Source organism: Pongo abelii, chromosome 1, assembly GCF_028885655.2.
Source record: "Pongo abelii isolate AG06213 chromosome 1, NHGRI_mPonAbe1-v2.0_pri, whole genome shotgun sequence".
NCBI lineage: Eukaryota > Metazoa > Chordata > Mammalia > Primates > Hominidae > Pongo > Pongo abelii.
Window position 1 is genome coordinate 65,903,747 of NC_071985.2, and position 27,815 is coordinate 65,931,561.

The window sequence follows — 27,815 nt, forward strand, 5'->3', positions numbered from 1 at the left end:
GTGATATTCCCCTCCCTGTGTCCATGTGTTCTCATGTTCTCATTGTTCAACTCCCACTTATGAGTGAGAACATGCAGTGTTTGGTTTTTTGCTCCTGTGTTAGTTTGCTGAGAATGATGGTTTCCAGCTTCATCCATGTCCCTGCAAAGGACATGAACTCATCCTTTTTTATCACTGCATAGTATTCCATGGTGTATATGTGCCACATTTTCTTTATCCAGTCTATCATTGATGGACATTTGGGTTGGTTCCAGGTTTTGCTATTGTGAATAGTGCTGCAATAAACATACGTGTGCATGTGTCTTTATAGCAGAATGATTTATAATCCTTTGGGTATACACCCAGTAATGGGATTGCTGGGTCAAATGGCATTTCTGGTTCTAGATCCTTCAGGAATTGCCACAAGAAGGTATACAGTATTTAGCACTCAAGTGTAATGAGTATTTGAAAAAAGCAGAATTAAAAAAGGTAAAGTGTGCAAGTCTAGCTCTGTGGTAGTGGGGTGGGGGAGGCAACCAGAGAGGCATATGGTTGTAAAACTGGACAAATCGAGTCTTAAGTTAACTTCAAACATTGAGATCCAATAGCAAGACTGATATGAGCAGGTTCCAAGTGACTCCTGTACATTCTGTGCACAAAGGCTCAGTGGAGAACAGTCCCCTCAAAGTGTCCCATGCTGCTGCCCACATACTCACGGGTCAGTAATAATAGTCCTCACAGTTATATATCACTTAGTGTCTCCCCATGTTCAGGTACACGATTTCTTGTTATCTTCAGAATCGCCCTGTGACATATGAGGAACCCCAGCAGGGTATTGTCTCTAATTAAGGACCAAGGCCAGGGGGTCCAGCAGCTTGCATTTAGGACCACACAGCTGGTGGGCAACACTGGGTCCTGGCTACCCCTCGGGACTCCTGGACCCTTAGACCCACCGGCCTCACCTTAGTGCTGTGTTGTAAGCAAAATGGTACAACTTGAGACAATCTTTTAGGCTTAGAATTATAACTATAATTACATTAAAAGGTTATAACTGAGAAAGTGTTGCCCCACAGCCTAAGGCTCAGCTGAATGAATGAGAACTCTTCCAAGAGGAAACTGAAAAAGAATTTTCCCAGAGGCTGTAGCTTTTAATCTCTAGGAGAAGGTAGTATTCTAATTTCAGCCACTCTCCTCTAAACCAGCGATAGAGCCCTGGGTGACACGCTGATCCCATAGCCTAGCTTGTGGAATGCTTCTCACTTATAGGGGATGCTGCTTGTTGGTGAGCAGAGGACTACTTAAGGTGGCTGCAATGGACAGTTTGGGGTCTGGCGGCAGAAAGGGTTGGCTTCGGTCAACAATATTTGCTGCTCCTTCTGCACTTGGAGAAGAGACCTATCCTGACAGTCACTGTCGGTGAAGTGACAAGGTACAGAGGAGTTTTCTACCAGCCTGTTTCCTTCTCTCAACAAATACAATCCCCAAATTCATATTAGCAGACAGATACACGCAAGGGTGATTATTTCCCCAAAAAGTCTTTCATAAAAGAGATTTCTTTAAATAATATGTTCTCAGGCATATTGAAGCCTTTCATAGATTACCAGTTCTTTGCCTCAATAAATGTGAGGTAAATAACCTTCAAGTTAGAGGTTTGTGTTATTTTAAAATTGATCATGAATAAAGAAAATACCTTTCATACATGATTAATTGAAATTATGAGAAATTATTATAGGAACCACTAAATTTCAGATTTACACACAACTTAGAAACACATTCTTGGGTAAAGGAGGTGTGTGGTCACCTGCAATGCCCAACAGACTCCCCTACCCTCTGCCTCCTGGCACAGGGAGACACTTCTTCCTAGAAAAGTGTTGGAAGAGCTCAGAAAGACTGGGCAGAAGAAATACTCGTCAAAATTGCAGGAAAAACAAGAGCTGGGGAATCGGAGAGCGGTTTGAGATACTTAATTGTACAAGTGAGGTGATGGCACGGTTGTTCACCCTTGCACTATCAAAAACCACCACTAGGTCCCAATAAAACAATATGTATCCGTTTTCTGCCTTCTAAATGTGGAGCACTGTGGACATGTGCTAGCCACCTGCCCTGGGAAGGAACATGCCTGTCTCAGAAGGATGCCCACCTTTGTCCTCCGAGATGACCTGCACCAGCTCGTACTCCTCAGCGGGGTCTGAGTCCAGATTGTGCTTCAGCATGGCTCTCTGGATCACCGCGGGGGTTTTATCCTGGCTCGTCAACTGCAAAGACAATGAACAGGTTTGTAAAGTATTTAGCTTCACATTTCCTGAGGGAGTTCTCCTGACCCTCTCATTCTTGCTGTCTTGTGTTGTGATGCCTTTCCAGAAAGAACGGACTCGTGGAATTGGAACTGGACCAAGAGCCAGGATCGCTGGTTTCTAGTCCTGGTTCTACCTTTAGTAGCCACAGATGATGGGCGAGTCACCTAATCTCTGAGTCACAGCGTCATCCGCTATTAAAATGGAGAGAACGCTTTCCTTGCCTATCTCCTCCACAGTGGTTGAAGTTCCCGTGAAAGAACATATATGAGGGAATTGTGAAAAATGCAAAAAATTATTAGTCCTGGCCCAAAATTATCCTCCCATGTTGAACTGCTTCTATGGCACTGGTTACAACCCACGGGATAAAAATGGTCACAGTTCTGCCCATTGATCATTTCAAAAAGTACAGGTGACCCTGTGATTCAGCAGTCCCACTCCTAGGCATTTACCAAGCGGAATAAAAACGTACGTCCACAAAAGGACTTGTACACAAACATTCATAGCACATTTATTCACAATAGCTAAAAACTGAATCAATCTGAATCTCCATCAACAGGAAAAGAGAATAAATTGTAGCATATTCATAATAGAATCCTACTGAGCAACTGAAGGGAACTAAGAACTGGCACATGCAACAATGCAGACGAATCTCACAAACATCATCTTGGGCGAAAGAAACCGGACACAAAAGATTACATACCAGTGGAGTCTATTCTTTCAAAAAAAGGAAAAAACGAATCTGTGGCATTAGAAAATGAACCTCTAGGTTAAGAGGGGATTGATTGGAAAGGGCACAGGGAATCTGGCAGGCAGGATGGAAATGTTCTTTATCTAGATTTGGAGTAGTAGTTTCATAGATATATATAGTTATTAAAACTCAAAGAATCAAACATTTAAGATCTGCATATGTAACTACATGCAAATTATGCTTCAATAAACATCAGCTTCTAAGTGTTTTAAAAGCACAAGTTAAAGGTTTCCCTCGTCCCCAATTCTGATGTTCTCCCCTTCACCTCGCTGCCTGCCAGCCAACTATTTGCAGGGTGTGCAGAGCAACATGAAAAGAAAGCTAAATTACATACCATACCTTGGGTGATTTCTTTAAGTTTGAAAGAAGTGAATGAAAACTCAGATTATTCTTACTTAAAAATAAAAGCTGTTCTCACCAGGGGGCAAGAGGACTATAGAAAAAAAGCCTCCCACGACCCCCCTCGACACATACAGAAGTCTCATTTCCTCCCAGAAACTGCCATTGTGTGCCTGAGGATGGCAGTGCCAAGATGCCTCGCTCTGATCTGGGGCAGCAGCTGGTGTTTGTGATTCCATAAACAATGTGTATTACAAAGGGGTCCTTGTAAGCAGCAAAGATCTTGTTCACGTGTCTGTTACCAAAACATCTGGCATATTCATTTACAAGGGAAAAGTAGGTGCACACAAAATTCTAAATGAGGAAAATATGTTTTTTGATAGTATGAAGAAAATACTCCCAAAGTTGTGTCACACTGGGCTAGTAGCAGAAAGTTAAAGAAGACCTCCCCTCAGGGGATGCATGTCAGGCTAAGGTGGGTAAGTCATATGAAACAGCCAGGCTACCTTCATTCTCCTTTCCTTAAACTTCCCCAGGTATGTCCCAATGAGGACAAGATGACAAAGGGCTATCCCTTGCGTGTTTATTACTTTGTACCATCAAAGCGATGCTGAATTGAACTTATGATTACAATGAGTATTCACAGCTCAAGCGTGCATCCTTATGCTGATAGACTGAATTAGCACTCATAGGTATCAAATGTGAGCCACAAATTTCATTTTAAGTTTCTAGTAGCCACAATTAAAAAGTTTTTAGGACGGGTGTGGTGGCTCATGCCTGTAATCCCACCACTTTGGGAGGCTGAGGCAGGTGGATCACGAGGTCAGGAGCTTGAGACCATCCTGGCTAACATGGTGAAACCCCATCTCTACTAAAAATACAAAAAAGTTAGCCAGGCGTGGTGGTGGGTGCCTGTAATCCCAGCTACTCAGGAGGCTGAGGCAGGAGAACCGCTTGAACCCGGGAGGCGGAGGTTGCAGTGAGCTGAGATCGCGCCATTGCACTCCAGCCCAGGCAACAGCGCAAGACTCTGTCTCAAAAAAAAAAAAAAAAAAAAAAAGTTTTTGAAAGGTGGTATTTAACTTGAACACCCCAAATATTACATCAGCATATATAATCAATACAAAAATTGTTAACGCAGTATTTTACTTTTTTGTACTAAGTGTTCAAAATCTGGCATATATTTTACCCTCAGCTCATCTCAATTTGGAGTATTCCCATTTCAAATGCTCCATCGCCACCCGTGGCCAGTGGCTGCTGTACTGAATGCGCGGTACTGAATGATGCTTTGGTGTCACCTTCATTGACTTTCCTGTGACAAAAATACTGCATTCCCTGTGTAAGGGATCTTGGGAGACTGACTCTGTGATTGACATAATGGAGAGAAAGATCATTTCGAAAGAGTGATGGGTTCAGTGGTAGAAGACATTTTTCCACAGTCACTGAGGAGGTAATTTTACAAGGGCTAATTGCTGCCTCTTCTTCTATGGAAGGGCCTTGGATTCCAGGGACATTAGTTGCTCTTGCAGAGCAAGTCCTCTAGGCCACCAGTTCTCAGTGTGCAATCTATAGCCTGTGGGGTCCCTGAAATCTGTGAGGGGATCCATGAGATCAAAATTATTTTCATGATAATACTAAGATGCTGCTTGTCTTTTCCTTGTGTTGACATTTGCATAGGTATTGCAGAAGCTATGGTGGATGGAATTGCTGGCACCGCAGCAGAAATTGGTCCAGTGGTTTCTAACTACAAGTCTACTAGCTGTCACTGTATTCTTCAGTACCCTGTACTCACAATAAAAACAAAAACAAAACAAAACAAAGCCAGTCTCACTCACATTTTAGCAGACTTACAGAAATGGAAAACAATGCCACTCTTCTCACTCAATATTATTTTTGGAAAAAAATAGATATTTTTCATTAAAAATAAAATTTACATTAACATGCAATGTGTTCATTATTGTTATTTTAAATGAATTAATCAACATTTTGAAAGTTTCTCAGTTTAAATATCCAATGTGGTAAATATCAACAGATACAACCCACATAGTCTGGAGCTCTTTGGAATATTCAATGCTGTTTCAGAGTATAAAGGGGTCCTGAGAACAAAAAGTTTGAGAACTGCTAATCTCGCCTGAACCTGGACTGATTTATTTCCATCCTCTGGTCAACAGCACACAGCATAATACATTTCACAAAGGTACATCTTGTGAGCAAGGTTTCTCCTGAGAGGCCTAACGATTAGAATGAGAGCACGAGAGCAGTGTGTCGTCTCTACAGAATAAGCCTGTGACACGCGCTGGCAGGATTTTCATGAAAGGTGAGTGCCACCACCTGGTGCAATATAAAGGGCCACAGGAAGGGGTTGGCAGGAGAGATGATTCTCACAGAGGCAGCCCATTTGCTGGGGAAGGAGAAATCTCGGGGCAGGGGATCTTCTGCTCACTACCCTCCCAACACTCAGACAGCATGCACAACCTATGACTCCTCCTGGGCAGTAGAGGTTTGTGCAGTTCAACCACTCACAGTTCCCCCCAGACTGAGCAGAGTGCATGCTGACCGGCATGTCCCAAAACATAACTGTTTGGTGTACAAATCCATGCTATAATTCAGAGAAACTGTAGAGTTATGCAGTGGACATTCTCTCTGGTTGGCGCAGGTAAGAGGTGCCAGGTGAACAGACCATGCTGAGCAGGCAGTAACCACATGGAGGACCTTGGCTTCCCTGTGTTTCCTCTACCTCTCGGGTGCTCCTTTATTAGCCCCTCCCTCATTACCACTTGCATTCTGCCTCATCCTACACTCACTCTCGCAAGACCACGTCCCCACTGTGGGGTTTGACAACTCCCAGTATTTGATCTCAGCACCAGCCTTGCACCAGCCCATGTTTCTGACCATCTATCAGACAATGCCATCTGATGTCATACTGGTACCTTTGATTTAAATGTCCCTGAATATCCTCCTCTGGTAGTTCATATCTCACAGACCCACCAATTGCCCAGACAGCCTCTAGTCCTCCACAACAGTAACCAAAAAGTTGGTAACTAAATGAATGGATTCTACAATTCTACTCATCAAAAGCTTTCAAAAATCCTCACCATCTCCAGCCACATGACCGTCATTCAAGCCCTTATCCTCTCCTACATGGAACATGATAGCAGCTTCCTAACTTGGCTTCCCCACCTCCAGTCTACCCCCACACTCCAGCAAACACAATGCCATGACTTTCTTAATGAGCAAATCCCATCACTACTTAAAAGCCTTCAACAAGACCCTATTGCCTGCAGGATTAACACACTCCTCTGTGCGGGCCACAAGGCCCTTTACCACCTGATCTTGGCTCTATTATTTTGCACATTGTGAATAATGCTTTGTGAGCTCCCTTTGTAATTAAAAGTTCCTCAAAGGCAGAAATGTCTCACTTATCTCCCTATCCCCAAAGCCTGATCTAATGACTAGTACGCAATTAATGTTTGATATTTTGTTGACTCAATAAATGCTTTAGCAAAGCTTTTATGTGGAGCCTCCATACCACTTATGCCATATTCAGACCTGAGCTTGTAAGCACTAAGTGTGCCTTCAAACAGGTGAGTGATAAAGATGAGGAGAGATGTGGAATTAGCTGTGGGATTTTGCTGCAAAGGATAATGTGATTTCCAATACATGATTATCTCCCATAACCTAAGGAGTTTATATTCTTGTGATAAACCTACCAGACCTCACATACCCAAGGTTATCGCCATGAGAGGCTCTGTGTGTATTCCCAAAACACTGCCATTATTAAAAATATCTTTGCAATTGTCCTCAGAAACACACAGATTTTACAAGAAGCTCAAAAAGGTCAGTCTCATTTTATAAGCATCGTTCCTCATTAACCCAAACTGTATTTCTAGCTTGATCATCTACTTTATTAACTAGGTTTGATCCAAATGACTAAATGACAAAAATCTGCCATCAGGGGAGTACACTGCTAAGAATGTGTGGAAATTCAATGATAAAACCAGACATATGATTCCATAGGAAGGCTTCCAAAAACGTGTGAAGCAGTGTCATCCTCCCTGGAGCACATTTACACTGTCACCCAAATTGAGAATTTTCAAATGGCTAATACTGACCTAAACGAATAAGTTTTAGCATTTCTTTAAGATGTGAAAATTATATCCTATATACACTATGTGTGTACATATATATGTATATGTATTTTATATACATACATCATTCAGCATCTATGCCCAGGGAGACCTGGAACTGACACACATCCCTTCTGTGTGCATGCATATATGTATATGCTAATATTGAGTGTGCATATTTAGGGCTGTTAGTCCGAGCGGCTGACAGACACAGACACACAATCTAAATGGAAACCCACTCCTGGGTCAGGGCTTGCTCCTCACCATGATGCTCTTGTACATGTTGCCGTTGTTGTCTTCCACACTGATGCGGATGATGCAGGTGTCTTCATTCTGTTGGTTGTAAACAGGAGGCAGCACAGTCGAGGTAATGGACGTCACCGAGACAGAGCGCTTGTGGATTTTGGGGTTGTTGTTGCAGGACGGAGGGGAGGAGAGAGGGTTGATTAAGGAAGACATCCCTGAGGAATTTGTGTCCATGGAATGGATAGAAGAACAGGATGAGGAGGACTCAGAGAGCTGGAAGAGTAAACACACCCCAGAAGAAAACAGATTAGAACGCTGGCCAACAGCTTTGCAATTTTCAAAGCAGAGGTAGATATCAAGACTGATAGACTGCAGTTATTTCCTCCACAACAGCCCACAGCACACATGTGTCTCATCCCTGGTGTAAGTACTCTGAGTCCCCATCAGTGGTAGATGCCTATCGGTGACTCAGTGTGACCTAATCACTCTATAACCACGTGAGACAAAGCAGTTCTCTTTATTTTCCTAGGTTTTAGCTGTTCTTATGGAAGTTAACCAGCAGGTGGCAGCAGACACCAGAAACTGGAGGCAATATGGGTTCCCAAAGAAGTCAGAAGCCTACAGGGCTGGAGGAAAGCCTTGCCAACAGTTGATTCAGTCCTGCTGCAGTCAGATTTCGTAATGAGAGAGAAAGTTCTGTATTTTTAGAAGTTTCTAAGAGAAGTACCCCAGATTATACGGCTCTGCATTAAATATTAGTGCTAGAAAGGCCTTGGACGTCAACTAGTCCCATACCTGTTCTGCTGAGGAACCTGAGACCCAGGGAGAAAACTGGGGCTCCAGGTCCACACAGCTAGTTAACAGCACCCCTAGAACAGGAACCCAAACTCCCTGATTCCCACTGTCGAGTTCCCAGAGCAAGCACATGGCCAAGGCTCAGCCTGTGGCTGATGACAATAAGATGAATCAACATAGTATGCTGCTACCTTGGTATGTTTAGTACTGTGAGGCTTATCATGAACTTTCATATTATCTTATCCCATTTTAATTCCACAACTGTCTTGTGAACAAAATGCAGAGCATTATAAAGACAAAGAGAATAAGATTCAGAACATAAAAGTGACTTGCTCAAGGGAAATACAGCCTTTAAGCAGCTTCACCACCTTCCACATTTTCTAGTAGAGCCAACTGTACACACTTTCATGATGTGTATCAAGGACAATTAAGAAATGGAATACTACAGTTAATGTGCTTTTCTGATTAACTACACATTTCTCATCCATGCAATACCAATAACCAAAGAAAGAGGTTATTGGAAGAGGTACTTTTAAAAATCATTAAATTGAACCATTTAAAATAACCATTCTTATTGTAGAAAATTATAAAGAATTTCCTGGAATGACTTAAGCTAAATTATACCATGTTAATCCTATAAAATATTCTGGAAGTCATTTATAAAATAAATAACATTTCTTTCATATTTATCTACCTTTCCAGGGAAACAGTATAGAAGTTGAGCTTTCTGGTTATCAGGCTTCTTATTAAAATGGAGTCTATTATCTTATTTCCTGTAGATTTCCTCCTATGGCATAACTATACATTCAGTTCTATTGCACGGTTAGTTTACAGCCAGCCAGCTGATGTGACAATTCTCATGGGTAGGGGTCTGATTGTGGCTCTATCATAATATGGTTTAGTTTTTGTTTTGGTTTTCGGGTTTTTTTCTTCCTTATGTTCCCAAATGAATCAACTTAGTGGCTCAATTTGAGGACTAACTGATGATGGATAAGTTAATAGCATAAGTTTCTTTGCAGATATATTAGTTAAGGGGGTGCAATTTCCAATTATTCATTCCATTTTTTCACCTTCATGTTCCTCTATCCAAACTCTATTTCCTTTGTTAGATTTTTCTATGATTCTAGTGACATTTATAGTTAAGATAAAGCCTAGAATATGCCTGAGTTACAGCAGCTCTAAACAGACTGCCTGATGAGTCCCCAAATTCCTATTGAGAATTTAAGAAGTGAGGAGCAAGTGCAAAAATCAATATTTATAAATCATGATCAGGGGAATGAAGAAAGGAATGCAAATAAATTACACTTCACCTTTAAGAGCAACCTCACAGTGCAGCCTGTGGGAAAGGAAGAATGACAGTCTGGAGGACTTTTGGAGAAGGTGGCTGTCATAGGCTCTCAGGGCAGGAAGGAAGTGTGGAGGTCAGCCCAGTCCAGCTATGTGCCAAGCAGGAGAACCACGAGCCTTTCTAGCTAATATGCAGGGATTGTGCAGTCCAGGAGCTACTTGCATCCAAGTGAATCACTCATGTTTAAGTCTATAGAAATGTATGACTCTGAGAAAGGTCCATCCAAAGAATAAAGAGCCATGACTTCTGCAAGAATTTAAAAAGCCAGTGTGATGAGGGATGAGACAAAAAAGATGAAGCAAGGGATGTGCAGGAGAGAGCACACTGGGCTTCTGCATAGTTTTAAAGGGTACTATCTGGACCAATGTACATTTCCACTATGCCACAAGGTGTGACTGTGATTCCATCTCCTTCCTGGAGAGACAGGGAGAAATCCCACAAAAATGTGGGCAATACCTCAGTCGTTACTTTCCTACCTACAATGTCTACCATTAGAAATGGAGCCTATAAAACCTCAGAGGCTGTGAAAAGGTGAATGATGAGATTGCATTCCAGATTTTGACAAAGTTAATTTGTATGTCAAGTCACAAAGAATGACTACATCCCGGGTTGAGGAAAAATGCCTTTTGAGAGCATGGCCAGTCCGTAGGTGTCCACAAAGGCTTTCTTTCAACATTTAGAGCATGAATGATTGTATCCCCTGGATTTCAAAGCAGAAAGCTGAGAAATCCAACTAGAGCAGCAAATTAGTCATCTCAGTTTGATGAATCCTGAATATGATGCTCTTCCTGGATTGGCTACATTATGACAAAGTCACTTGAGGGTTCCAGGATTACCACTGTTGTTTTAACACCACGTGAAGCAACACACATGTCCCCTTAAAGAGCAGGAGATATAAACCAAAGGATGAAACCATTGCCAACATTCTACCTTACTGACCTAACCATAAGCTAAGGAGCCAGAAGTCACTATTGAGTAAGCTTGGTTAGCCAGAAACCTTCCCCAAATGGTGCAAATTCTAGTTATGTCATAGTTGACTCTCTGATCCAAACCCTTCAACCAACAGATTGAAGCAGATGTGTACAGAAGATTAACACTCATACTGGTGGGGTGCAGTGGCTCATGCCTGTAATCCCAGCACTTTGGGAGGCCGAAGTGGGTGGATCACCTGATGTCAGAGGTTTGAGAACAGCCTGGTCAACATGGTGAAACCCCATCTCTACTAAAAATACAAAAATTATGCGGACATGGTGGCACATGCCTGTAATCCCAGCTACTCGGGAGGCTGAGGCAGGAGAATCCCCTGAACCCAGGAGACAGAGGTTGCAGTGAGCCAAGATCGCACCACTGCATTCCAGCCTGGGCAACAGAGTGAGTGAGACTTCATCTCAAAAAAAAAAAAAGAAGACTGGTCTTAATTAAGATCTTAAGATTAAGATATTTTGGTTTTTATATTTTTATTTATGCAGTCACAGAAAATAGAAACTCAATGGAAATTCTTTTATCACCTCTCAGTTTCCTTTTTTCCAACATGGGAGAATGTATCCTTGTTACCAATCCCTCATCTTCCCCTGCATCTGTGCCCTTTGCACTGTGATATCAGAGTTCCTCCCACTAAAACTGGAGCCTATTTCTCTGCTTCATTTACTTATGTGGAATGTGGCCACATGATTGCTTTAGCCAATAGAATGTTGGTTGATATGACTCAAGTAAAGGCTTGATATATGCTTCCGAGTTGGGCTTGCCCTCTTGCTTGTCCATCTTAGCATGCTAAGGGCATGCCCTGGGTAGCCTGTTACTCCAAAAATAATGAGAGGCAAGTGGAGCAGACCTGGACCAAATCTGCGGCCTAGTGTCAAGCCCAACCCAGCTCAGCCAACCAGCAGATACATAAGAGAGATAAGTAGTGGTTGTTTTAAGTCACTGACTTTTGGAGTGGCATGCTATGCAACATTATTGTGATAAATGCTTGGCTAAGACAAAATATGGCACCAAGAACCTGACACGTCTCCATGTCTGACTTTTTGCTCTTTCTAAGTAGCCCTACTTCCCCTAAATAACTCCAGTGCCTTAAGAGGTGGGTATAGAACAATATTTCAAAGGCCAAATGAATAAACCAAACTGCTTAGTGCTTTTACACCTGTTTCTGTTAGGAGTATGTCCCCAAATTGAACTCTTCTTTTGATGCCTGTTCAAAACATGACTTTCAAAATACTATAGAGTGATCCACTTAAAAACAGACATTCCTTGCTGTGGTGTGGCAAAGAGCATGTAGGTGCCTGCATTAGGAATTATGAGAAGGATTGAGTATATACCTTTTTTTGAGGCTCATCAGGGGTGTCCATGGGAGTAATGGAGCCCTCCTCAGCCTCTGAGTGGTTCGACTCGCAGGATGACACGCTGACAGAGTCCATGCTTTCACCAGAGCTCCCGCTGGCAGTGGACTTGGGCTGCTCTTTGGTGGCAGTGGGACTGGTGATCATGTCAGACCCTAGAAACAGTCTGGAAAAAAACAGAATGCCAAGCATTTGGGCTGTTACAAATCTGGAATCCATGATTAGGCAAATATTTTGTGTTGATTAAGCCCTTGATGTTTTTTCAGTCTTGTGTGTTCTGTCATTATTATTTTAGGAGGACATTCGCTATAGAGTTTCTAACAAATAGTAGTAAACACCTTGTCCCAAAAGAGTATTTCCAACTTCAAAGAACACACAGATTATTCAGTACTAATCTGAAGTCTTTCTAGGTCAATGGTCCTCTACATTTTAACAGTCTATGGACCACTTTGGCAGGATCAAGATACCATCACCATACCCCCATCACTTCCTACCATAAAATGATCTTCATAGGCAAAAAAAGGATGGCACTGCTTTGGGTAAGAAACCAAGGAGGAAGACTTCTATTTCCAACAATCTGTGAACTACAATATCCTAAACGCTTCCTCTATGAAACAGCTAGATAAGAAATATTAAAAACTCTTTTTAGTTGAGCTTGCAAGATAGGAAGGGAAATCCCTACAGGCTTTAAGTGAAAAAGGAACTGAAAACCAGAAGCACGCGAGCTAGTTCTGCAGCTGTTCTGGTGGGGGAGTGGGAGGCCGTAATCTTGGCAAAATAGTGATGTGGGTTTTAATGCACACCCAGGGCCCAAAGATGAGGGTTTCTGTTTATGAAGGGTGAGGAGTTCGAACCAAAACTATATACAGCCAGGACCCACAAAGGGCTATACCCTTAGTAAAAAGATAGGCCAGAAAAATATCTTTCTACTAGCATAGGAAGACAACAGGGAGCCTGTTCTCGCCTGAGCATGGAAAGAAGAAAAATGTCTCCTATGAAGTCATGTGTGAGCTGGGTCTGTGCCTCACTCCAATTTACTATTTATGTGGTCTATGGGGTTAGAAACTCTCAACCAGTGACACCGCTGGTAAAATAGATTTTTTCTTAAAAAAAAAAGAAAATCTTGCTGGAGGGATATACCTTCAGCCCAGGCTTCAGAGAATCCCCTGATAAAGATAAACTTGTGATACAAAATTACAAAATACACACAAGGAAATATTCCACTGAAAAAGAAAGCCAACAGGCATAACAAAAAGCAGGCTTAGACTCCTGAGAACTTCAAATTTGAGAACTGTCAGAACAAAAGTAATAATGTGCTTATTCATCCAACAAATATCTGCATGTCTACCATAAGCCAAGCTGCAAAATAAGTATGTTAGGAAATATTAAAGACATAAAAGAAGAAATTGAAAACTGGAGCTCAGAGCAAGACATTCTAATAAAGGAAGAAGATAATTTGAAAAATATTTCACCTCTAAGTGAAAAAGGTGGTGACTTAAACTGAAAACTCAGTGGAAGGATTAAATAACTTGAAGAAAAAAACCATGAACTAGATGACAGATCTGAAGAAAACCCTCAAAAATCATCATCAAAAGATAAAGACGTAGAAAGAACAGTGAAAAGAGATGGAGAAAGCAGTAAGAAAGCCCTACATATGTGTAGGAGGAGTTCCAGAAGACATGGAGAGGATGGAAGAAGGCCCATATCAGAAGAGATGGTGGCTGAGAGGATTCCAGAACTGGTGAACCATAGGAATCCTTCCATCCAAGAGCCATGTCCTGAATAGGGTCAGACTAAACTCCCACTTGAACTGGTATATCAAAGACAAAAGAAATTCTTAAAATCAACAGGGGGCCAGGCACAGTGGCTCTCAAAGTGCTTCCAGCACTTTGGAAGGCCGAGGCAGGCTGACTGCCTGAGCTCAGGAGTTCAAGACCACTCCAGGCAAAGTGGTGAAACCCCATCTCTACTAAAATACAAAAAAATTAGCCGGGTGTGGTGGCATGTGCCTGTAATCCCAGCTACGTGGGAAGCTGAAGCACAAGAATTGCTTGAACCCAGGAGGTGGAGGTTACAGTTAGCCGTGATCACTCCAGCCTAAGCGACACAGCAAAACTCTTTTGAAAGAAAGACAGAGAGAGAGAGAGAGAAAGGAAGGAAGGAAGGAAGAGAGAAAAGCAACAGGAGTGAGAACATGAAACAGAGGAATAGTAATTAAGCAGATACCACATATCTCAAAAGCAACCACAGAAGTCAAAAGACACTGAATAATATCGTCAAAGTGCTGAGTGAAAGTAACAGTCAGTCTTGCATTCTATACCCATCTAATATAATTCTAAGAAGGAGGGCAAAATAAAGACTTTCTCAGACTAAGACTGAGAGGGTTTACCATTAACAGATTTATATCACAAGTAGTGGTAAAAGGAGGGCGGGAGTCAGATGTAAGAAGGAACTGCATGCAAGGCAACTAGCATGTGGGCTGAACCTAAACAAGTACTGACTATAAAATAACAACAATAATAGAAACAATGAAGATGAACTTGATTTTTTATTAAATATTTTCGGAATTATATGCTTGAATTCCAAGAGCTCAAGCATATTTTTGCTCTGCCTCATCTCTACCCCGCTATCTCCAGCCCCATTTTCCATGTCTTCCTTTTATGACCCTCCAAGCATTACAGGGACTATAGGGGTATGAGCTAAGCTCTGATCACAGAAGCAAAAATAATGCCCTTGTCTTACTGCTTCATAAATTACAAAGGTAGATCTTTGAAGGATGTCAACTAGTGGTCCTCCATCCATTATCTCAGAGTCTCTAGGGTTCTTCCATTTCTACAATTCAGTAAGGTCCTGCTTTGTCCTGCTTTGTGAAGGTTCATTCTGGCTCAGTAGTAGGCATCTCTGACTTTCAAACTAGGCCTAAGCACCCAAAGTTTTCTCCAGCCTCTTTGGATGATGAGCCATTAAATGTGGGAACAGCAAAAATGCATTTCCCAGATTTGTAAACATGCTAAGAAGATCATGAAATCTTTTGAAAAATAATGGTATGCAAACACCCTTGTATGTACAAGAAATAAGATGGGGGCATATGACCTGCTTTCATAATAGATGCCCAAACTCAACTGCAGATACCAAGGGTTATCCCAGCAAGATTTTACTAGTAAGAGATGTACTGAGTGCCTACCACACTTTGTGAAGGGCATAGCACCCTCACAGTCCTGCCTTCTCTGGATTTCACAGTAAATGTTTTCATAGGACTGAACACTTGTCTGTGTCAGTGAAGAGAGAGGATCCAGGGGTATTAGAGCTCCCACCACAAAACATATAGATCCCGGGCTTGGAGAGGAGTACAGAGAAGCAGTAGCATAGAAATGAGGATGGGGAGAAGGCAGGAGGACAGAGGTAGCAGCACGCAGGATTAGGCCCGCCTGCATTGAGAATTTTTGTTTTTTTCCTTAAGAACCTCTGACTGCCATAGTGGGTCCAGAAGCTCCCAATTCCTTCTGCTGCCTCAGTGAGCAGAGTGGACACCCAGGATCCCCTGCATGTCTGGACTCCTCTATCAGGGAGCTGATTCCCTGTGCACATGCCAGTCTTACCAGCTGACAAGGCTTGGTCAGTCCCCTCAGATTATCTCAGTAGTTCATTCCCCCATATCTGCAAAGATGAAAAGACAGGAAAATACTATGAAAAATTCTCCTCAAGAGCTGACTCCAAAAGCTCATAAATCTAGAGTTCAGCAGGGCCAGGACAGTTATCTGAACAAAGAGAGAGTGAGCAAAACATAGGATTATCTTCCAGATGCTTTCTACTAAAGCACATGTTCCAACCCACCCACAACGCCTCATACCACCCATATCACCTGATGGCAGGTAGCAGCCTGCGTGGCAGCTGATGGTAGGAGACCTTGCTATCCACATCCAGCGAGGTCTTTATGTTACACCGGGGATTTGGCAACACTCGAGGTCATGTGCCATCCCTGCCTGTGTCTCAATGTGACTCACTGAGGTAGGTGGAAAGACAGTGCTGGGAAATATCAAATGCCCATAAAGACAGTCAGAATCCTGATCCCCCTAAATCCTCAAAAAGATATTAACTGAATGATTTCATTAAAAATAATGGTAGTTTTTCAGGCACATATTGAGAGCTAGGCACTGCATATATATGTGTATATGTGTACATATATATATATATATATTTGTGGTTGTTGTTTCGTTTTGTTCTCAGAGACAGGGTCTCGCCCTGCCATCCAGGCTAGAGTGCAGTGGCACAATCATAGCTCACTGTAACATTGAACTCCTGGGCTCAGGCGACCCTCCCACCTCAGCCTCCCAAGTAGCTAGGACTACATGCGTGCACCACCATGCCCAGCTAATACTTTAAGTGATATTTTTTTGTAGAGACAGGATCTCACTACATTGTCCAGGCTGGTCTCAAACTCCTGGCCTCAGGCAATACAACTGTGAGCATGATAAGACAAGCTTCCTGAGGGAGGAGCCAAGATGGCCGAATAGGAACAGCTCCGGTCTACAGCTCCCAGCGTGAGCAACACAGAAGATGGGTGATTTCTGCATTTCCATCTGAGGTACTGGGTTCATCTCACTAGGGAGTGCCAGACAGTGGGCGCAGGTCAGTGGGTGCGCGCGCCATGCGTGAGCGGAAGAAGGGCAAGGCATTGCCTCACTTGGGAAGCGCAAGGGGTCAGGGAGTTCCCTTTCCTAGTCAAAGAAAGGGGTGACAGATGGCACCTAGAAAATCGGGTCACTCCCACCCGAATACTGCGCTTTTCCGACGGGCTTAAAAAACGGTGCACCAGGAGATTATATCCCGCACCTAGCTCAGAGGGTCCTACGCCCACAGAGTCTTGCTGATTGCTAGCACAGCAGTCTGAGATCAAACTGCAAGGTGGCAGCGAGGCTGGGGGAGGGGCACCTGCCAGTGCCCAGGCTTGCTTAGGTAAACAAAGCAGCTGGGAAGCTCGAACTGGGTGGAGCCCACCACAGCTCAAGGAGGCCTGCCTGCCTCTGTAGGCTCCACCTCTGGGGGCAGGGCACAGACAAACAAAAAGACAGCAGTAACCTCTGCAGACTTAAATGTCCCTGTCTGACAGCTTTGAAGAGAGCAGTGGTTCTCCCAGCACGCAGCTGGAGATCTGAGAACGGGCAGACTGCCTCCTCAAGTGGGTCCCTGACCCCTGACCCCCAAGCAGCCTAACTGGGAGGCACCCCCCAGCAGGGGCAGACTGACACCTCACACGGCCAGGTACTCCAACAGACCTGCAGCTGAGGGTCCTGTCTGTTAGAAGGAAAACTAACGAACAGAAAGGACATCCACACCAAAAACCTATCTGTACATCACCATCATCAAAGACCAAAAGTAGATAAAACCACAAAGATGGGGAAAAAACAGAGCAGAAAAACTGGAAACTCTAAAAAGCAGAGTGCCTCTCCTCCTCCAAAGGAACGCAGTTCCTCACCAGCAACGGAACAAAGCTGGACGGAGAATGACTTTGACGAGCTGAGAGAAGAAGGCTTCAGGCGATCAAATTACTCCGAGCTACGGGAGGATATTCAAACCAAAGGAAAAGAAGTTGAAAACGCTGAAAAAAATTTAGAAGAATGTATAACTAGAATAACCAATACAGAGAAGTGCTTAAAGGAGCTGATGGAGCTGAAAACCAAGGCTCGAGAACTACTTGAAGAATGCAGAAGCCTCAGGAGCCGATGCGATCAAATGGAAGAAAGGGTATCAGCGATGGAAGATGAAATGAATGAAATGAAGCGAGAAGGGAAGTTTAGAGAAAAAAGAACAAAAAGAAACGAGCAAAGCCTCCAAGAAATATGGGACTATGTGAAAAGACCAAATCTACGTCTGATTGGTGTACCTGAAAGTGATGGGGAGAATGGAACCAAGTTGGAAAACACTCTGCAGGATATTATCCAGGAGAACTTCCCAAATCTAGCAAGGCAGGCCAACATTCAGATTCAGGAAATACAGAGAACGCCACAAAGATACTCCTCGAGAAGAGCAACTCCAAGACACATAATTGTCAGATTCACCAAAGTTGAAATGAAGGAAAAAATGTTAAGGGCAGCCAGAGAGAAAGGTCGGGTTACCCTCAAAGGGAGGCCCATCAGACTAACAGCTGATCTCTCGGCAGAAACTCTACAAGCCAGAAGAGAGTGGGGGCCAATATTCAACATTCTTAAAGAAAAGAATTTTCAACCCAGAATTTCATATCCAGCCAAACTAAGCTTCATAAGTGAAGGAGAAATAAAATACTTTACAGACAAGCAAATGCTGAGAGATTTTGTCACCACCAGGCCTGCCCTAAAAGAGCTCCTGAAGGAAGCACTAAACATGGAAAGGCACAACCGGTACCAGCCGCTGCAAAATCATGCCAAAATGTAAAGACCATCGAGACTAGGAAGAGACTGCATCAACTAACGAGCAAAATAACCAGCTAACATCATAATGACAGGATCAAATTCACACATAACAATATTAACTTTAAATGTAAATGGACTAAATGCTCCAATTAAAAGACACAGACTGGCAAATTGGATAAAGAGTCAAGACCCATCAGTGTGCTGTATTCAGGAAACCCATCTCACGTGCAGAGACACACATAGGCTCAAAATGAAAGGATGGAGGAAGATCTACCAAGCAAATGGAAAACAAAAAAAGGCAGGGGTTGCAATCCTAGTCTCTGATAAAATAGACTTTAAACCAACAAAGATCAAAAGAGACAAAGAAGGCCATTACATAATGGTAAAGGGATCAATTCAACAAGAAGAGCTAACTATCTTAAATAGATATGCACCCAATACAAGAGCACCCAGATTCATAAAGCAAGTCCTGAGTGACCTACAAAGAGACTTAGACTCCCACACATTAATAATGGGAGACTTTAACACCCCACTGTCAACATTAGACAGATCAACGAGACAGAAAGTCAACAAGGATACCCAGGAATTGAACTCAGCTCTGCACCAAGTGGACCTAATAGACATCTACAGAACTCTCCACCCCAAATCAACAGAATATACATTTTTTTCAGCACCACACCACACCTATTCCAAAATTGACCACATACTTGGAAGTAAAGCTCTCCTCAGTAAATGTAAAAGAACAGAAATTATAACAAACTATCTCTCAGATCACAGTGCAATCAAGCTAGAACTCAGGATTAAGAATCTCACTCAAAACCGCTCAACTACATGGAAACTGAACAACCTGCTCCTGAATGACTACTGGGTACATAACGAAATGAAGGCAGAAATAAAGATGTTCTTTGAAACCAACGAGAACCAAGACACAACATACCAGAATCTCTGGGATGCATTCAAGGCAGTGTGTAGAGGGAAATTTATAGCACTAAATGCCCACAAGAGAAAGCAGGAAAGATCCAAAATTGACACCCTAACATCACAATTAAAAGAACTAGAGAAACAAGATCAAACACATTCAAAAGCTAGCAGAAGGCAAGAAATAACTAAAATCAGAGCAGAACTGAAGGAAATAGAGACACAAAAAACCCTTCAAAAAATTAATGAATCCAGGAGCTGGTTTTTTGAAAGGATCAACAAAATTGATAGACCGCTAGCAAGATTAATAAAGAAAAAAAGAGAGAAGAATCAAATAGATGCAATAAAAAATGATAAAGGGGATATCACCACCGATCCCACAGAAATACAAACTACCATCAGAGAATACTACAAACACCTCTACACAAATAAACTAGAAAATCTAGAAGAAATGGATAAATTCCTCGACACATACACTCTCCCAAGACTAAACCAGGAAGAAGTTGAGTCTCTGAATAGACCAATAACAGGAGCTGAAATTGTGGCAATAATCAATAGCTTACCAACCAAAAAGAGTCCAAGACCAGATGGAGTCACAGCCGAATTCTACCAGAGGTACAAGGAGGAGCTGGTACCATTCCTTCTGAAACTATTCCAATAAATAGAAAAAGAGGGAATCCTCCCTAACTCATTTTATGAGGCCAGCATCATTCTGATACCAAAGCAGGGAAGAGACACAACCAAAAAAGAGAATTTTAGACCAATATCCTTGATGAACATTGATGCAAAAATCCTCAATAAAATACTGGCAAACAGAATCCAGCAGCACATCAAAAAGCTTATCCACCATGATCAAGTGGGCTTCATCCCTGGGATGCAAGGCTGGTTCAATATACGCAAATCAATAAATGTAATCCAGCATATAACAGAACCAAAGAAAAAACCCACATGATTATCTCAATAGATGCAGAAAAGGCCTTTGACAAAATTCAACAACCCTTCATGCTAAAAACTCTCAATAAATTACGTATTGATGGGACGTATCTCAAAATAATAAGAGCTATCTATGACAAACCCACAGCCAATATCATACTGAATGGGCAAAAACTGGAAGCATTCCCTTTGAAAACTGGCACAAGACAGGGATGCCCTCTCTCACCACTCCTATTCAACATAGTGTTGGAAGTTCTGGCCAGGGCAATTAGGCAGGAGAAGGAAATAATGAGTATTCAATTAGGAAAAGAGGAAGTCAAATTGTCCCTGTTTGCAGATGACATGATTGTATATCTAGAAAACCCCACTGTCTCAGCCCAAAATCTCCTTAAGCTGATAAGCAACTTCAGCAAAGTCTCAGGATACAAAATCAATGTACAAAAATCACAAGCATTCTTATACACCAACAACAGACAAACAGAGAGCCAAATCATGAGTGAACTCCCATTCACAATTGCTTCAAAGAGAATAAAATACCTAGGAATCCAACTTACAAGGGACGTGAAGGACCTCTTCAAGGAGAACTACAAACCACTGCTCAAGGAAATAAAAGAGGATACAAACAAATGGAAGAACAGTCCATGCTCATGGGTAGGAAGAATCAATATCATGAAAATGGCCATACTGCCCAAGGTAATTTACAGATTCAATGCCATCCCCATCAAGCTACCAATGACTTTCTTCACAGAATTGGAAAAAACTACTTTAAAGTTCATATGGAACCAAAAAAGAGCCCGCATCGCCAAGTCAATCCTAAGCCAAAAGAACAAAGCTGGAGGCATCACACTACCTGACTTCAAACTATACTACAAGGCTACAGTCACCAAAACAGCATGGTACTGGTACCAAAACAGAGATATAGATCAATGGAACAGAACAGAGCCCTCAGAAATAACGCCACATATCTACAACTATCTGATCTTTGACAAACCTGAGAAAAACAAGAAATGGGGAAAGGATTCCCTATTTAATAAATGGTGCTGGGAAAACTGGCTAGCCATATGGAGAAAGCTGAAACTGGATCCCTTCCTTACACCTTATACAAAAATCAATTCAAGATGGATTAAAGACTAAAACGTTAGACCTAAAACCATAAAAACCCTAGAAGAAAACCTAGGCATTACCATTCAGGACATAGGCATGGGCAAGGACTTCATGTCTAAAACACCAAAAGCAATGGCAACAAAAGCCAAAATTGACAAATGGGATCTAATTAAACTCAAGAGCTTCTGCACAGCAAAAGAAACTACCATCAGAGTGAACAGGCAACCTACAAAATGGGAGAAAATTTTCGCAACCTACTCATCTGACAAAGGGCTAATATCCAGAATCTACAATGAACTCAAACAAATTTACAAGAAAAAAACAAACAACCCCATCAAAAAGTGGGCGAAGGACATGAACAGACACTTCTCAAAAGAAGACATTTATGCAGCCAAAAAACACATGAAAAAATGCTCCCCATCACTGGCCATCAGAGAAATGCAAATCAAAACCACAATGAGATACCATCTCACACCAGTTAGAACGGCCATCATTAAAAAGTCAGGAAACAACAGGTGCTGGAGAGGATGTGGAGAAATAGGAACACTTTTACACTGTTGGTGGGACTGTAAACTAGTTCAACCCTTCTGGAAGTCAGTGTGGTGATTCCTCAGGGATCTAGAACTAGAAATTCCATTTGACCCAGCCATCCCATTACTGGGTATATACCCAAAGGACTATAAATCATGCTGCTATAAAGACACATGCACACGTATGTTTATTGCGGCACTATTCACAATAGCAAAGACTTGGAACCAACCCAAATGTCCAACAATGATAGACTGGATTAAGAAAATGTGGCACATATACACCATGGAATACTATGCAGCCATAAAAAATGATGAGTTCATGTCCTTTGTAGGGATATGGATGAAATTGGAAATCATCATTCTCAGTAAACTATCGCAAGAACGAAAAACCAAAAACCGCATATTCTCACTCATAGGTGGGAATTGAACAATGAGAACACACGGACACAGGAAGGGGAACATCATACTCTGGGGACTGTTGTGGGGTGGGGGGAGGCGGGAGGGATAGCATTGGGAGATATACCTAATGCTAGATGACGAGTTAGTGGGTGCAGCGCACCAGCATGGCACACGTATACATATGTAACTAACCTGCACATTGCGCACATGTACCCTAAAACCTAAAGTATAATAATAATAAATAAATTTAAAAAAAAAAAAAAAAAGACAAGGTTCCTGTTCTCAGGTTGCTTACATTCCACTGGAGGAAGCAGCTAGTATGAATGAGAATGAGGGGTGGACAGCAACATTAGAAAGGGTTCTCTCTTGACACATAACATTTTTGCTAATATTTGAAGGAGCCAGCCATGAAGAAAGAGCATTTCAGGCCAGGCACAGCCAGTGCAAACGTCCTCAACACTGGTGAACAGAGGGCAATGTTGTAAGAGAGGGAAGGCTGCAGGTTAAGTCATGTAAGGCCTAGTAAACCAGGATACAGAGTTTGGGTTTTATTTTAAAATAAAAGCTATAGGGGTTTTTATACAGGAAGCAACATAATCTGGTGTACATTTTAAAAGACAACCTAGCTATTTAGTGGAGAATGAATGGTTGGGTAAGGGGCAGCCAGAAGACAGTGAAGATGTTACTGGAGTGATTCAGGCAGGAAAGGATGGTGATTCACAACAGAGAGGGGAGTGGAGAAGAATGGACTTAGCAAATGCTTTGAGTTAGTGACAGAAGGATAAACGGCTTAACAAATGAGCAGAGTGCTTCACTTTCACCCTGGCTCGAGGTCATCCTGTTGAATACATCTCCTCTCACGACTCTGATGGGACCCTCTTGGAGCCCCAGAACCCCCAGGGGACACTCACAGGCTGAGTCTCTTCACCATGCTCTTCCGAGGCTTGGGCGAGGTGGTGCTGGCATCAGCAGCTGCTTCAATCTCACATGACAGGGCATAGCTGAGAAAGAGAAGGGGGCTCCATGAGGTCAAAGTTAGAGAATTGAAAAGCAGACTTAAATTCACGTGATATCCTGGTTTTGTTTTAAAGAAGGCTCTAATTGTTCAAAGTAAAGATATATACAAATGTTGTCCTATCATAAACATCAGGGGGTACTGACTTCATGGCTCGATTTGACACATTTATCTTACGTGCTTCCTCCTTCACCTCCGCTGGCATATGGATTGAGGCTATTTAGTTCTGAGTGTTTCAAATACAAGGATATATATGCACTTTGGCAGCATTAAAAACTAACTCCATTCTGATCATTCTTATCCCACTGCTAGGCCAGTGGAAGAATCTTCCTTCCTCTACTACCTCCCCCTCCTATTTCTTCTCTACTACCTCCTTCCTACTATTTTGTATGTGTGTGTTTGTGCACATGCACATATGACTTAGTTTTATCTAAAGAAAATGAAGAGACTTTTGTAATCTATCTGATCTTCAATGAACAGACATGGGCATTTACATTACTGATAAAGATATATATTTATTTATTTATTTATTTATTTCAGTAGAGATGGGTTTTCACCAGGTTGGCCAGGGTGGCCTACAAATATTTTTTAAATTTTTTAATTGCCAAAACATCCTAAATTAAAAATGCTCCAGATTCAGACCTCTATCTGCCAGGCAGATATAACTGACACAAGCACAAGAGGAATTTATATGTGATTCCAAGTGCCTTTTACGAAAGCTTGTAGCTGTAGACAGTAGATGTATTTCGTTACTGAGTAGGTGGGGAAGGGTGCCCGACATTATACAGCCATCTTCAGAGCTTAGGCTGTAGAGTCAGGCAGACCTGAGTTTGAATCCAAATGCTGTCATTAATTCATTCAAATACTGCTCTAAACCTCAATTTTTTTTTTTTTTTTTTTTTTTGGTAAATACTTATTTTGCTGTCAATTTCACTCTCCCTTATGACAAACTTCCAAAGAAATCCCCCGGGCTAGGGTAGGAATGGGCCAACTTCTTCTGTAAAGGATCACATAGTATTTTAGGCTTTGTAGGCCATATGGTCTCTGTTGCAACTACTCAACTCTGTCTTTACAGCATGAAAGCAACCATAGATGAGATGTAAATGAACGGGCTGTGTTTCAATAAAACCTTATTTATGTAGATACTGAAATTTGAATTTCAAATAACTGTTTTGTGTCACAAAATATTCTTTTTTTGTTCCCCTCCACCCAATCATTTAAAAATGTAAAAACAGGCAGTGGGCCACATATGGCCTGCAGACCAATCTGCCAACGAGCGAGCAGGCTACAGGACAGGCACGTGCTGAGCCAGCGGGCAGGGCACTCAAGTCAACGTGCCTTTCTATGCCCATCCCACTATTTTTAAACTGTTCCTTGTGTCCCTGCCACACCTGAGTGATCACTGTTCCTCCAAATGACAAGCATGTCAGGCCACCAAGCTTTTGCTTGTGTTCTCTCTCGGTCTGGAATGTTCTTTTCCGGTTCTTATGGCAAAATCTTGTTTCTCCTTTACAGCCCAGCCTAAATATTAATGCCTTTATATTTTCTTTATTTTCCCCGATTCTTCCCATAGGTTCTGTAGCAATGTGGTTACCCATCATATTTCAATGTCTCATGAGTCTCTCACCCGCTCTATGTTGAAAGCTTCCTGGAAAGGTACCATCAATTAACAGGAATGACAAACACAGTGACAATGGTGGTGGTGATAACACTGAGGACAAGCATTCTAACAAAGCATTCCCACATAAGATCTTAGTTACGCCTCACAAACAAACATTCTACAGATGAGCATCCTGAAGATAGGGAAGAACAAATGACTTGTTCAAGGTTACAAAGATAAATAAGTGGCCAAGCAAGAGTCTGAAAGTACATCTTGATGCTATCACCTCAGCCTTTCCTGCCACACCACGTGCCTTTGAAAACCAAGGACCTGGAACCTAGCAGCTGCTCACTAAATAGTTGTTGAATAAATGACCCAGCGAGGTATTAAATGCAGCATTTTTCTTGCCAACACTTCAGTTCTACCCCGATGAACGACAGGTGAGCCCACCTCTCCTCCTCTGTCAGGAGCTGCTGCCTCTGGAACCACTGGATGAACCTTTGGTCTGGGGTCATGCAATAGCTGTTGCAGGCAGACTGTAAGAGCTTTATCTGGGCAATCACTTCAAATTCCTAAAGCAGACAGAATACCAAAAATTAAAAAAAAAAGACTGAATAATAAGGCCAACCAAATATAGAATCTTTTCAACATGAAAATACACCACATTAGGATAAAAGATGAAGAAAACCATCTAGGAGGATTCTGAAATACTGCTTCCTTAAAAATAAAGGAGCTAACTAACTCTTAAAAATTCTAACTAGAACTCTCCAAAGTCCTTGTATGCTTTAATTTTTAATCCTCTTTTCTCCTTGACAAAGCAATTTGTATAAAACAAGCTACCAAAGCAACCCAAACTAGTCACTACGTTAAGTCACAGTGGCTTCCTTTTTCTCTTTTTCACTTTCATCCCTGGAATAGAAAAATGATTTTTAAGGTTTTAAGTACTTCATAAAATATATTACTTTCTATTCATATTTCTTAAAAAAAAAAAGAAAAGAAAAGAAAAGAAATTCTTTAAGTCAGGGAGCTCCCAAGATCCCCATCCCCATCTTCCTCAACTTCTTCAAACTTTACCCCTCAATAAATAAGTTTTGGTAGGGCTGAGTATCTAAACACTCCTAGGTCTCATAAAATTGAATGTTTAGATTTCCTGAATCCTTGGGTTTTTACTACACCACTAAATCATTTAACTAAGTCTTTTAAAACTCACAGAGAGGCAAGTACATAATTATGTTGAAAATTATTTATACTTCTTTGGATGTTTCAATAAAAAAAATTTAAGTCAGCAATGGGTATAAGCTTTAGGTTTAGGTTTTACAGTCAAACTTTCCAAAAGTTTAATATCCTAGTCTAAAAAGGAAAGAGATTACCAACCAGGGTTATTCTGAAGTTAAATGACAGAGAGGGAAACTGAGGGGGCAATAACTGAATTTATTATCATTACAGGACATGACAGAAGTAACTCAAGAACTGGCAGATTCTCCAAGTTTCAACTTGCCATCCAGTGACCTCGGCCCTTGGTCTCAGTATCCTCAAGGAATATTTACCATCATGCTAAAGAAAAAAGTATCGTCTATAAGGCACAAAAATTTACATTTGTCCAGGTTAGTATCTTGTTCTGATGAGCCCAGCTTGGTTTAGCTCCTCTATGCCTTTTTGGTTTTAACTTCAATGTCATTTTCTCCTGGAAGTTTCTCTGGCCCTACAAGTTGGAGATAGATACCCCACCTATATACTTCTCTAACACCCACTACTTCTGCTCACAAAACCTTTTCAGGTTGTATTATAACTGCCTATTTATTTGTCTACCTCTCTCCTGGATTGTGAACTTTATGAGGGCAGGGAGCTCTGTTCTTTCTCTGCTATAATTCCCAAACCCCCCATGTTAGGTAGACAGTCAATATTTGTGGAATGTGAAAGTACTGAAAAATAACGAGAGTACTACAGGGTGAAGTTATTATTTTGCTCACTCATTTTCCTTTGAGTCTTTCAAATATCTATTTAAATACACCATTTGAATATGAAAATCACAGAAAAATTTCAAGACTGTGCTATCCACAGAAAGACTGAAATTGATGTTGAGCACACCTTCCTATGCTGACACGAAAGGAAAAGAATAACTACCTACACCGAAGACGAAGACCATTTCCTTTCCTCTCTCAAGTAGACCCACGAGAGTTTACCATCTTTATTAACTCTTCTATGTCATTTACTCATCAGAAACCCCTTAGGGTAAACCTGGTTTTTATTTTAATTGGCAAATTAAAAAATTGTTTGTATTTATGGTGTGCAACATGATGTGCAACATGATTTTCTGAAACGTACATACCATGGAATGGCTAAATCAGGCTGACTAACATATGCATTACTTCACATGTTTATTTGTGATAAGAATACTTAAAGTCTACTCTTAGTAATCTTCAAGTATAAAATACATTGTTATTAATTATAGTGGCGAGCCTGCTATTGCTGAAGCTAATTGTAAAGGAGATAAGGAGTGGGCAGGGAGGAAGTGTGGGCTTTGGGGCATCAGGACAGGATGAGAACCCTGGCTTTGCCACCAAGAGATTCTGGTCCAGTAATTTAATCTCTTGAGTCCTAGCTTCCTCACCGTTGAACTGAGGTAGGTTTGCAATTTGGTTTGCAATTTGGTTTGCAAATTTGGTTTGCTTCATAGGCTGGTTTGCAAATTTGGTTTGCCTCAAAGGCTAT

At 41.7% G+C, this 27,815-nt stretch overlaps 1 protein-coding gene and 1 long non-coding RNA gene across 8 annotated transcripts in view; one reads left to right on the top strand and one right to left on the bottom strand.

Moving 5' to 3' along the window:
- The window catches only part of RGL1 (ral guanine nucleotide dissociation stimulator like 1), a 301,446-nt gene that overhangs the window by 3,910 nt on the left and 269,721 nt on the right, over positions 1-27,815 (bottom strand). For all 7 annotated transcript variants that reach the window (XM_024242270.3, XM_054544765.2, XM_054543832.2 and 4 more), the window contains 5 exon segments: positions 25,554-25,675; positions 23,400-23,489; positions 12,195-12,381; positions 7,755-8,009; positions 2,120-2,234 (listed from right to left, as the gene is read on the bottom strand). In XM_024242270.3, the coding sequence (XP_024098038.1) occupies positions 2,120-2,234; positions 7,755-8,009; positions 12,195-12,381; positions 23,400-23,489; positions 25,554-25,675 (769 nt within the window).
- On the top strand, positions 24,414-27,394 carry LOC129048600 (uncharacterized). The gene is made up of 3 exons (XR_008511094.1): positions 24,414-25,543; positions 26,550-26,707; positions 27,165-27,394. It is a non-coding gene; the product is annotated as an uncharacterized LOC129048600 (long non-coding RNA).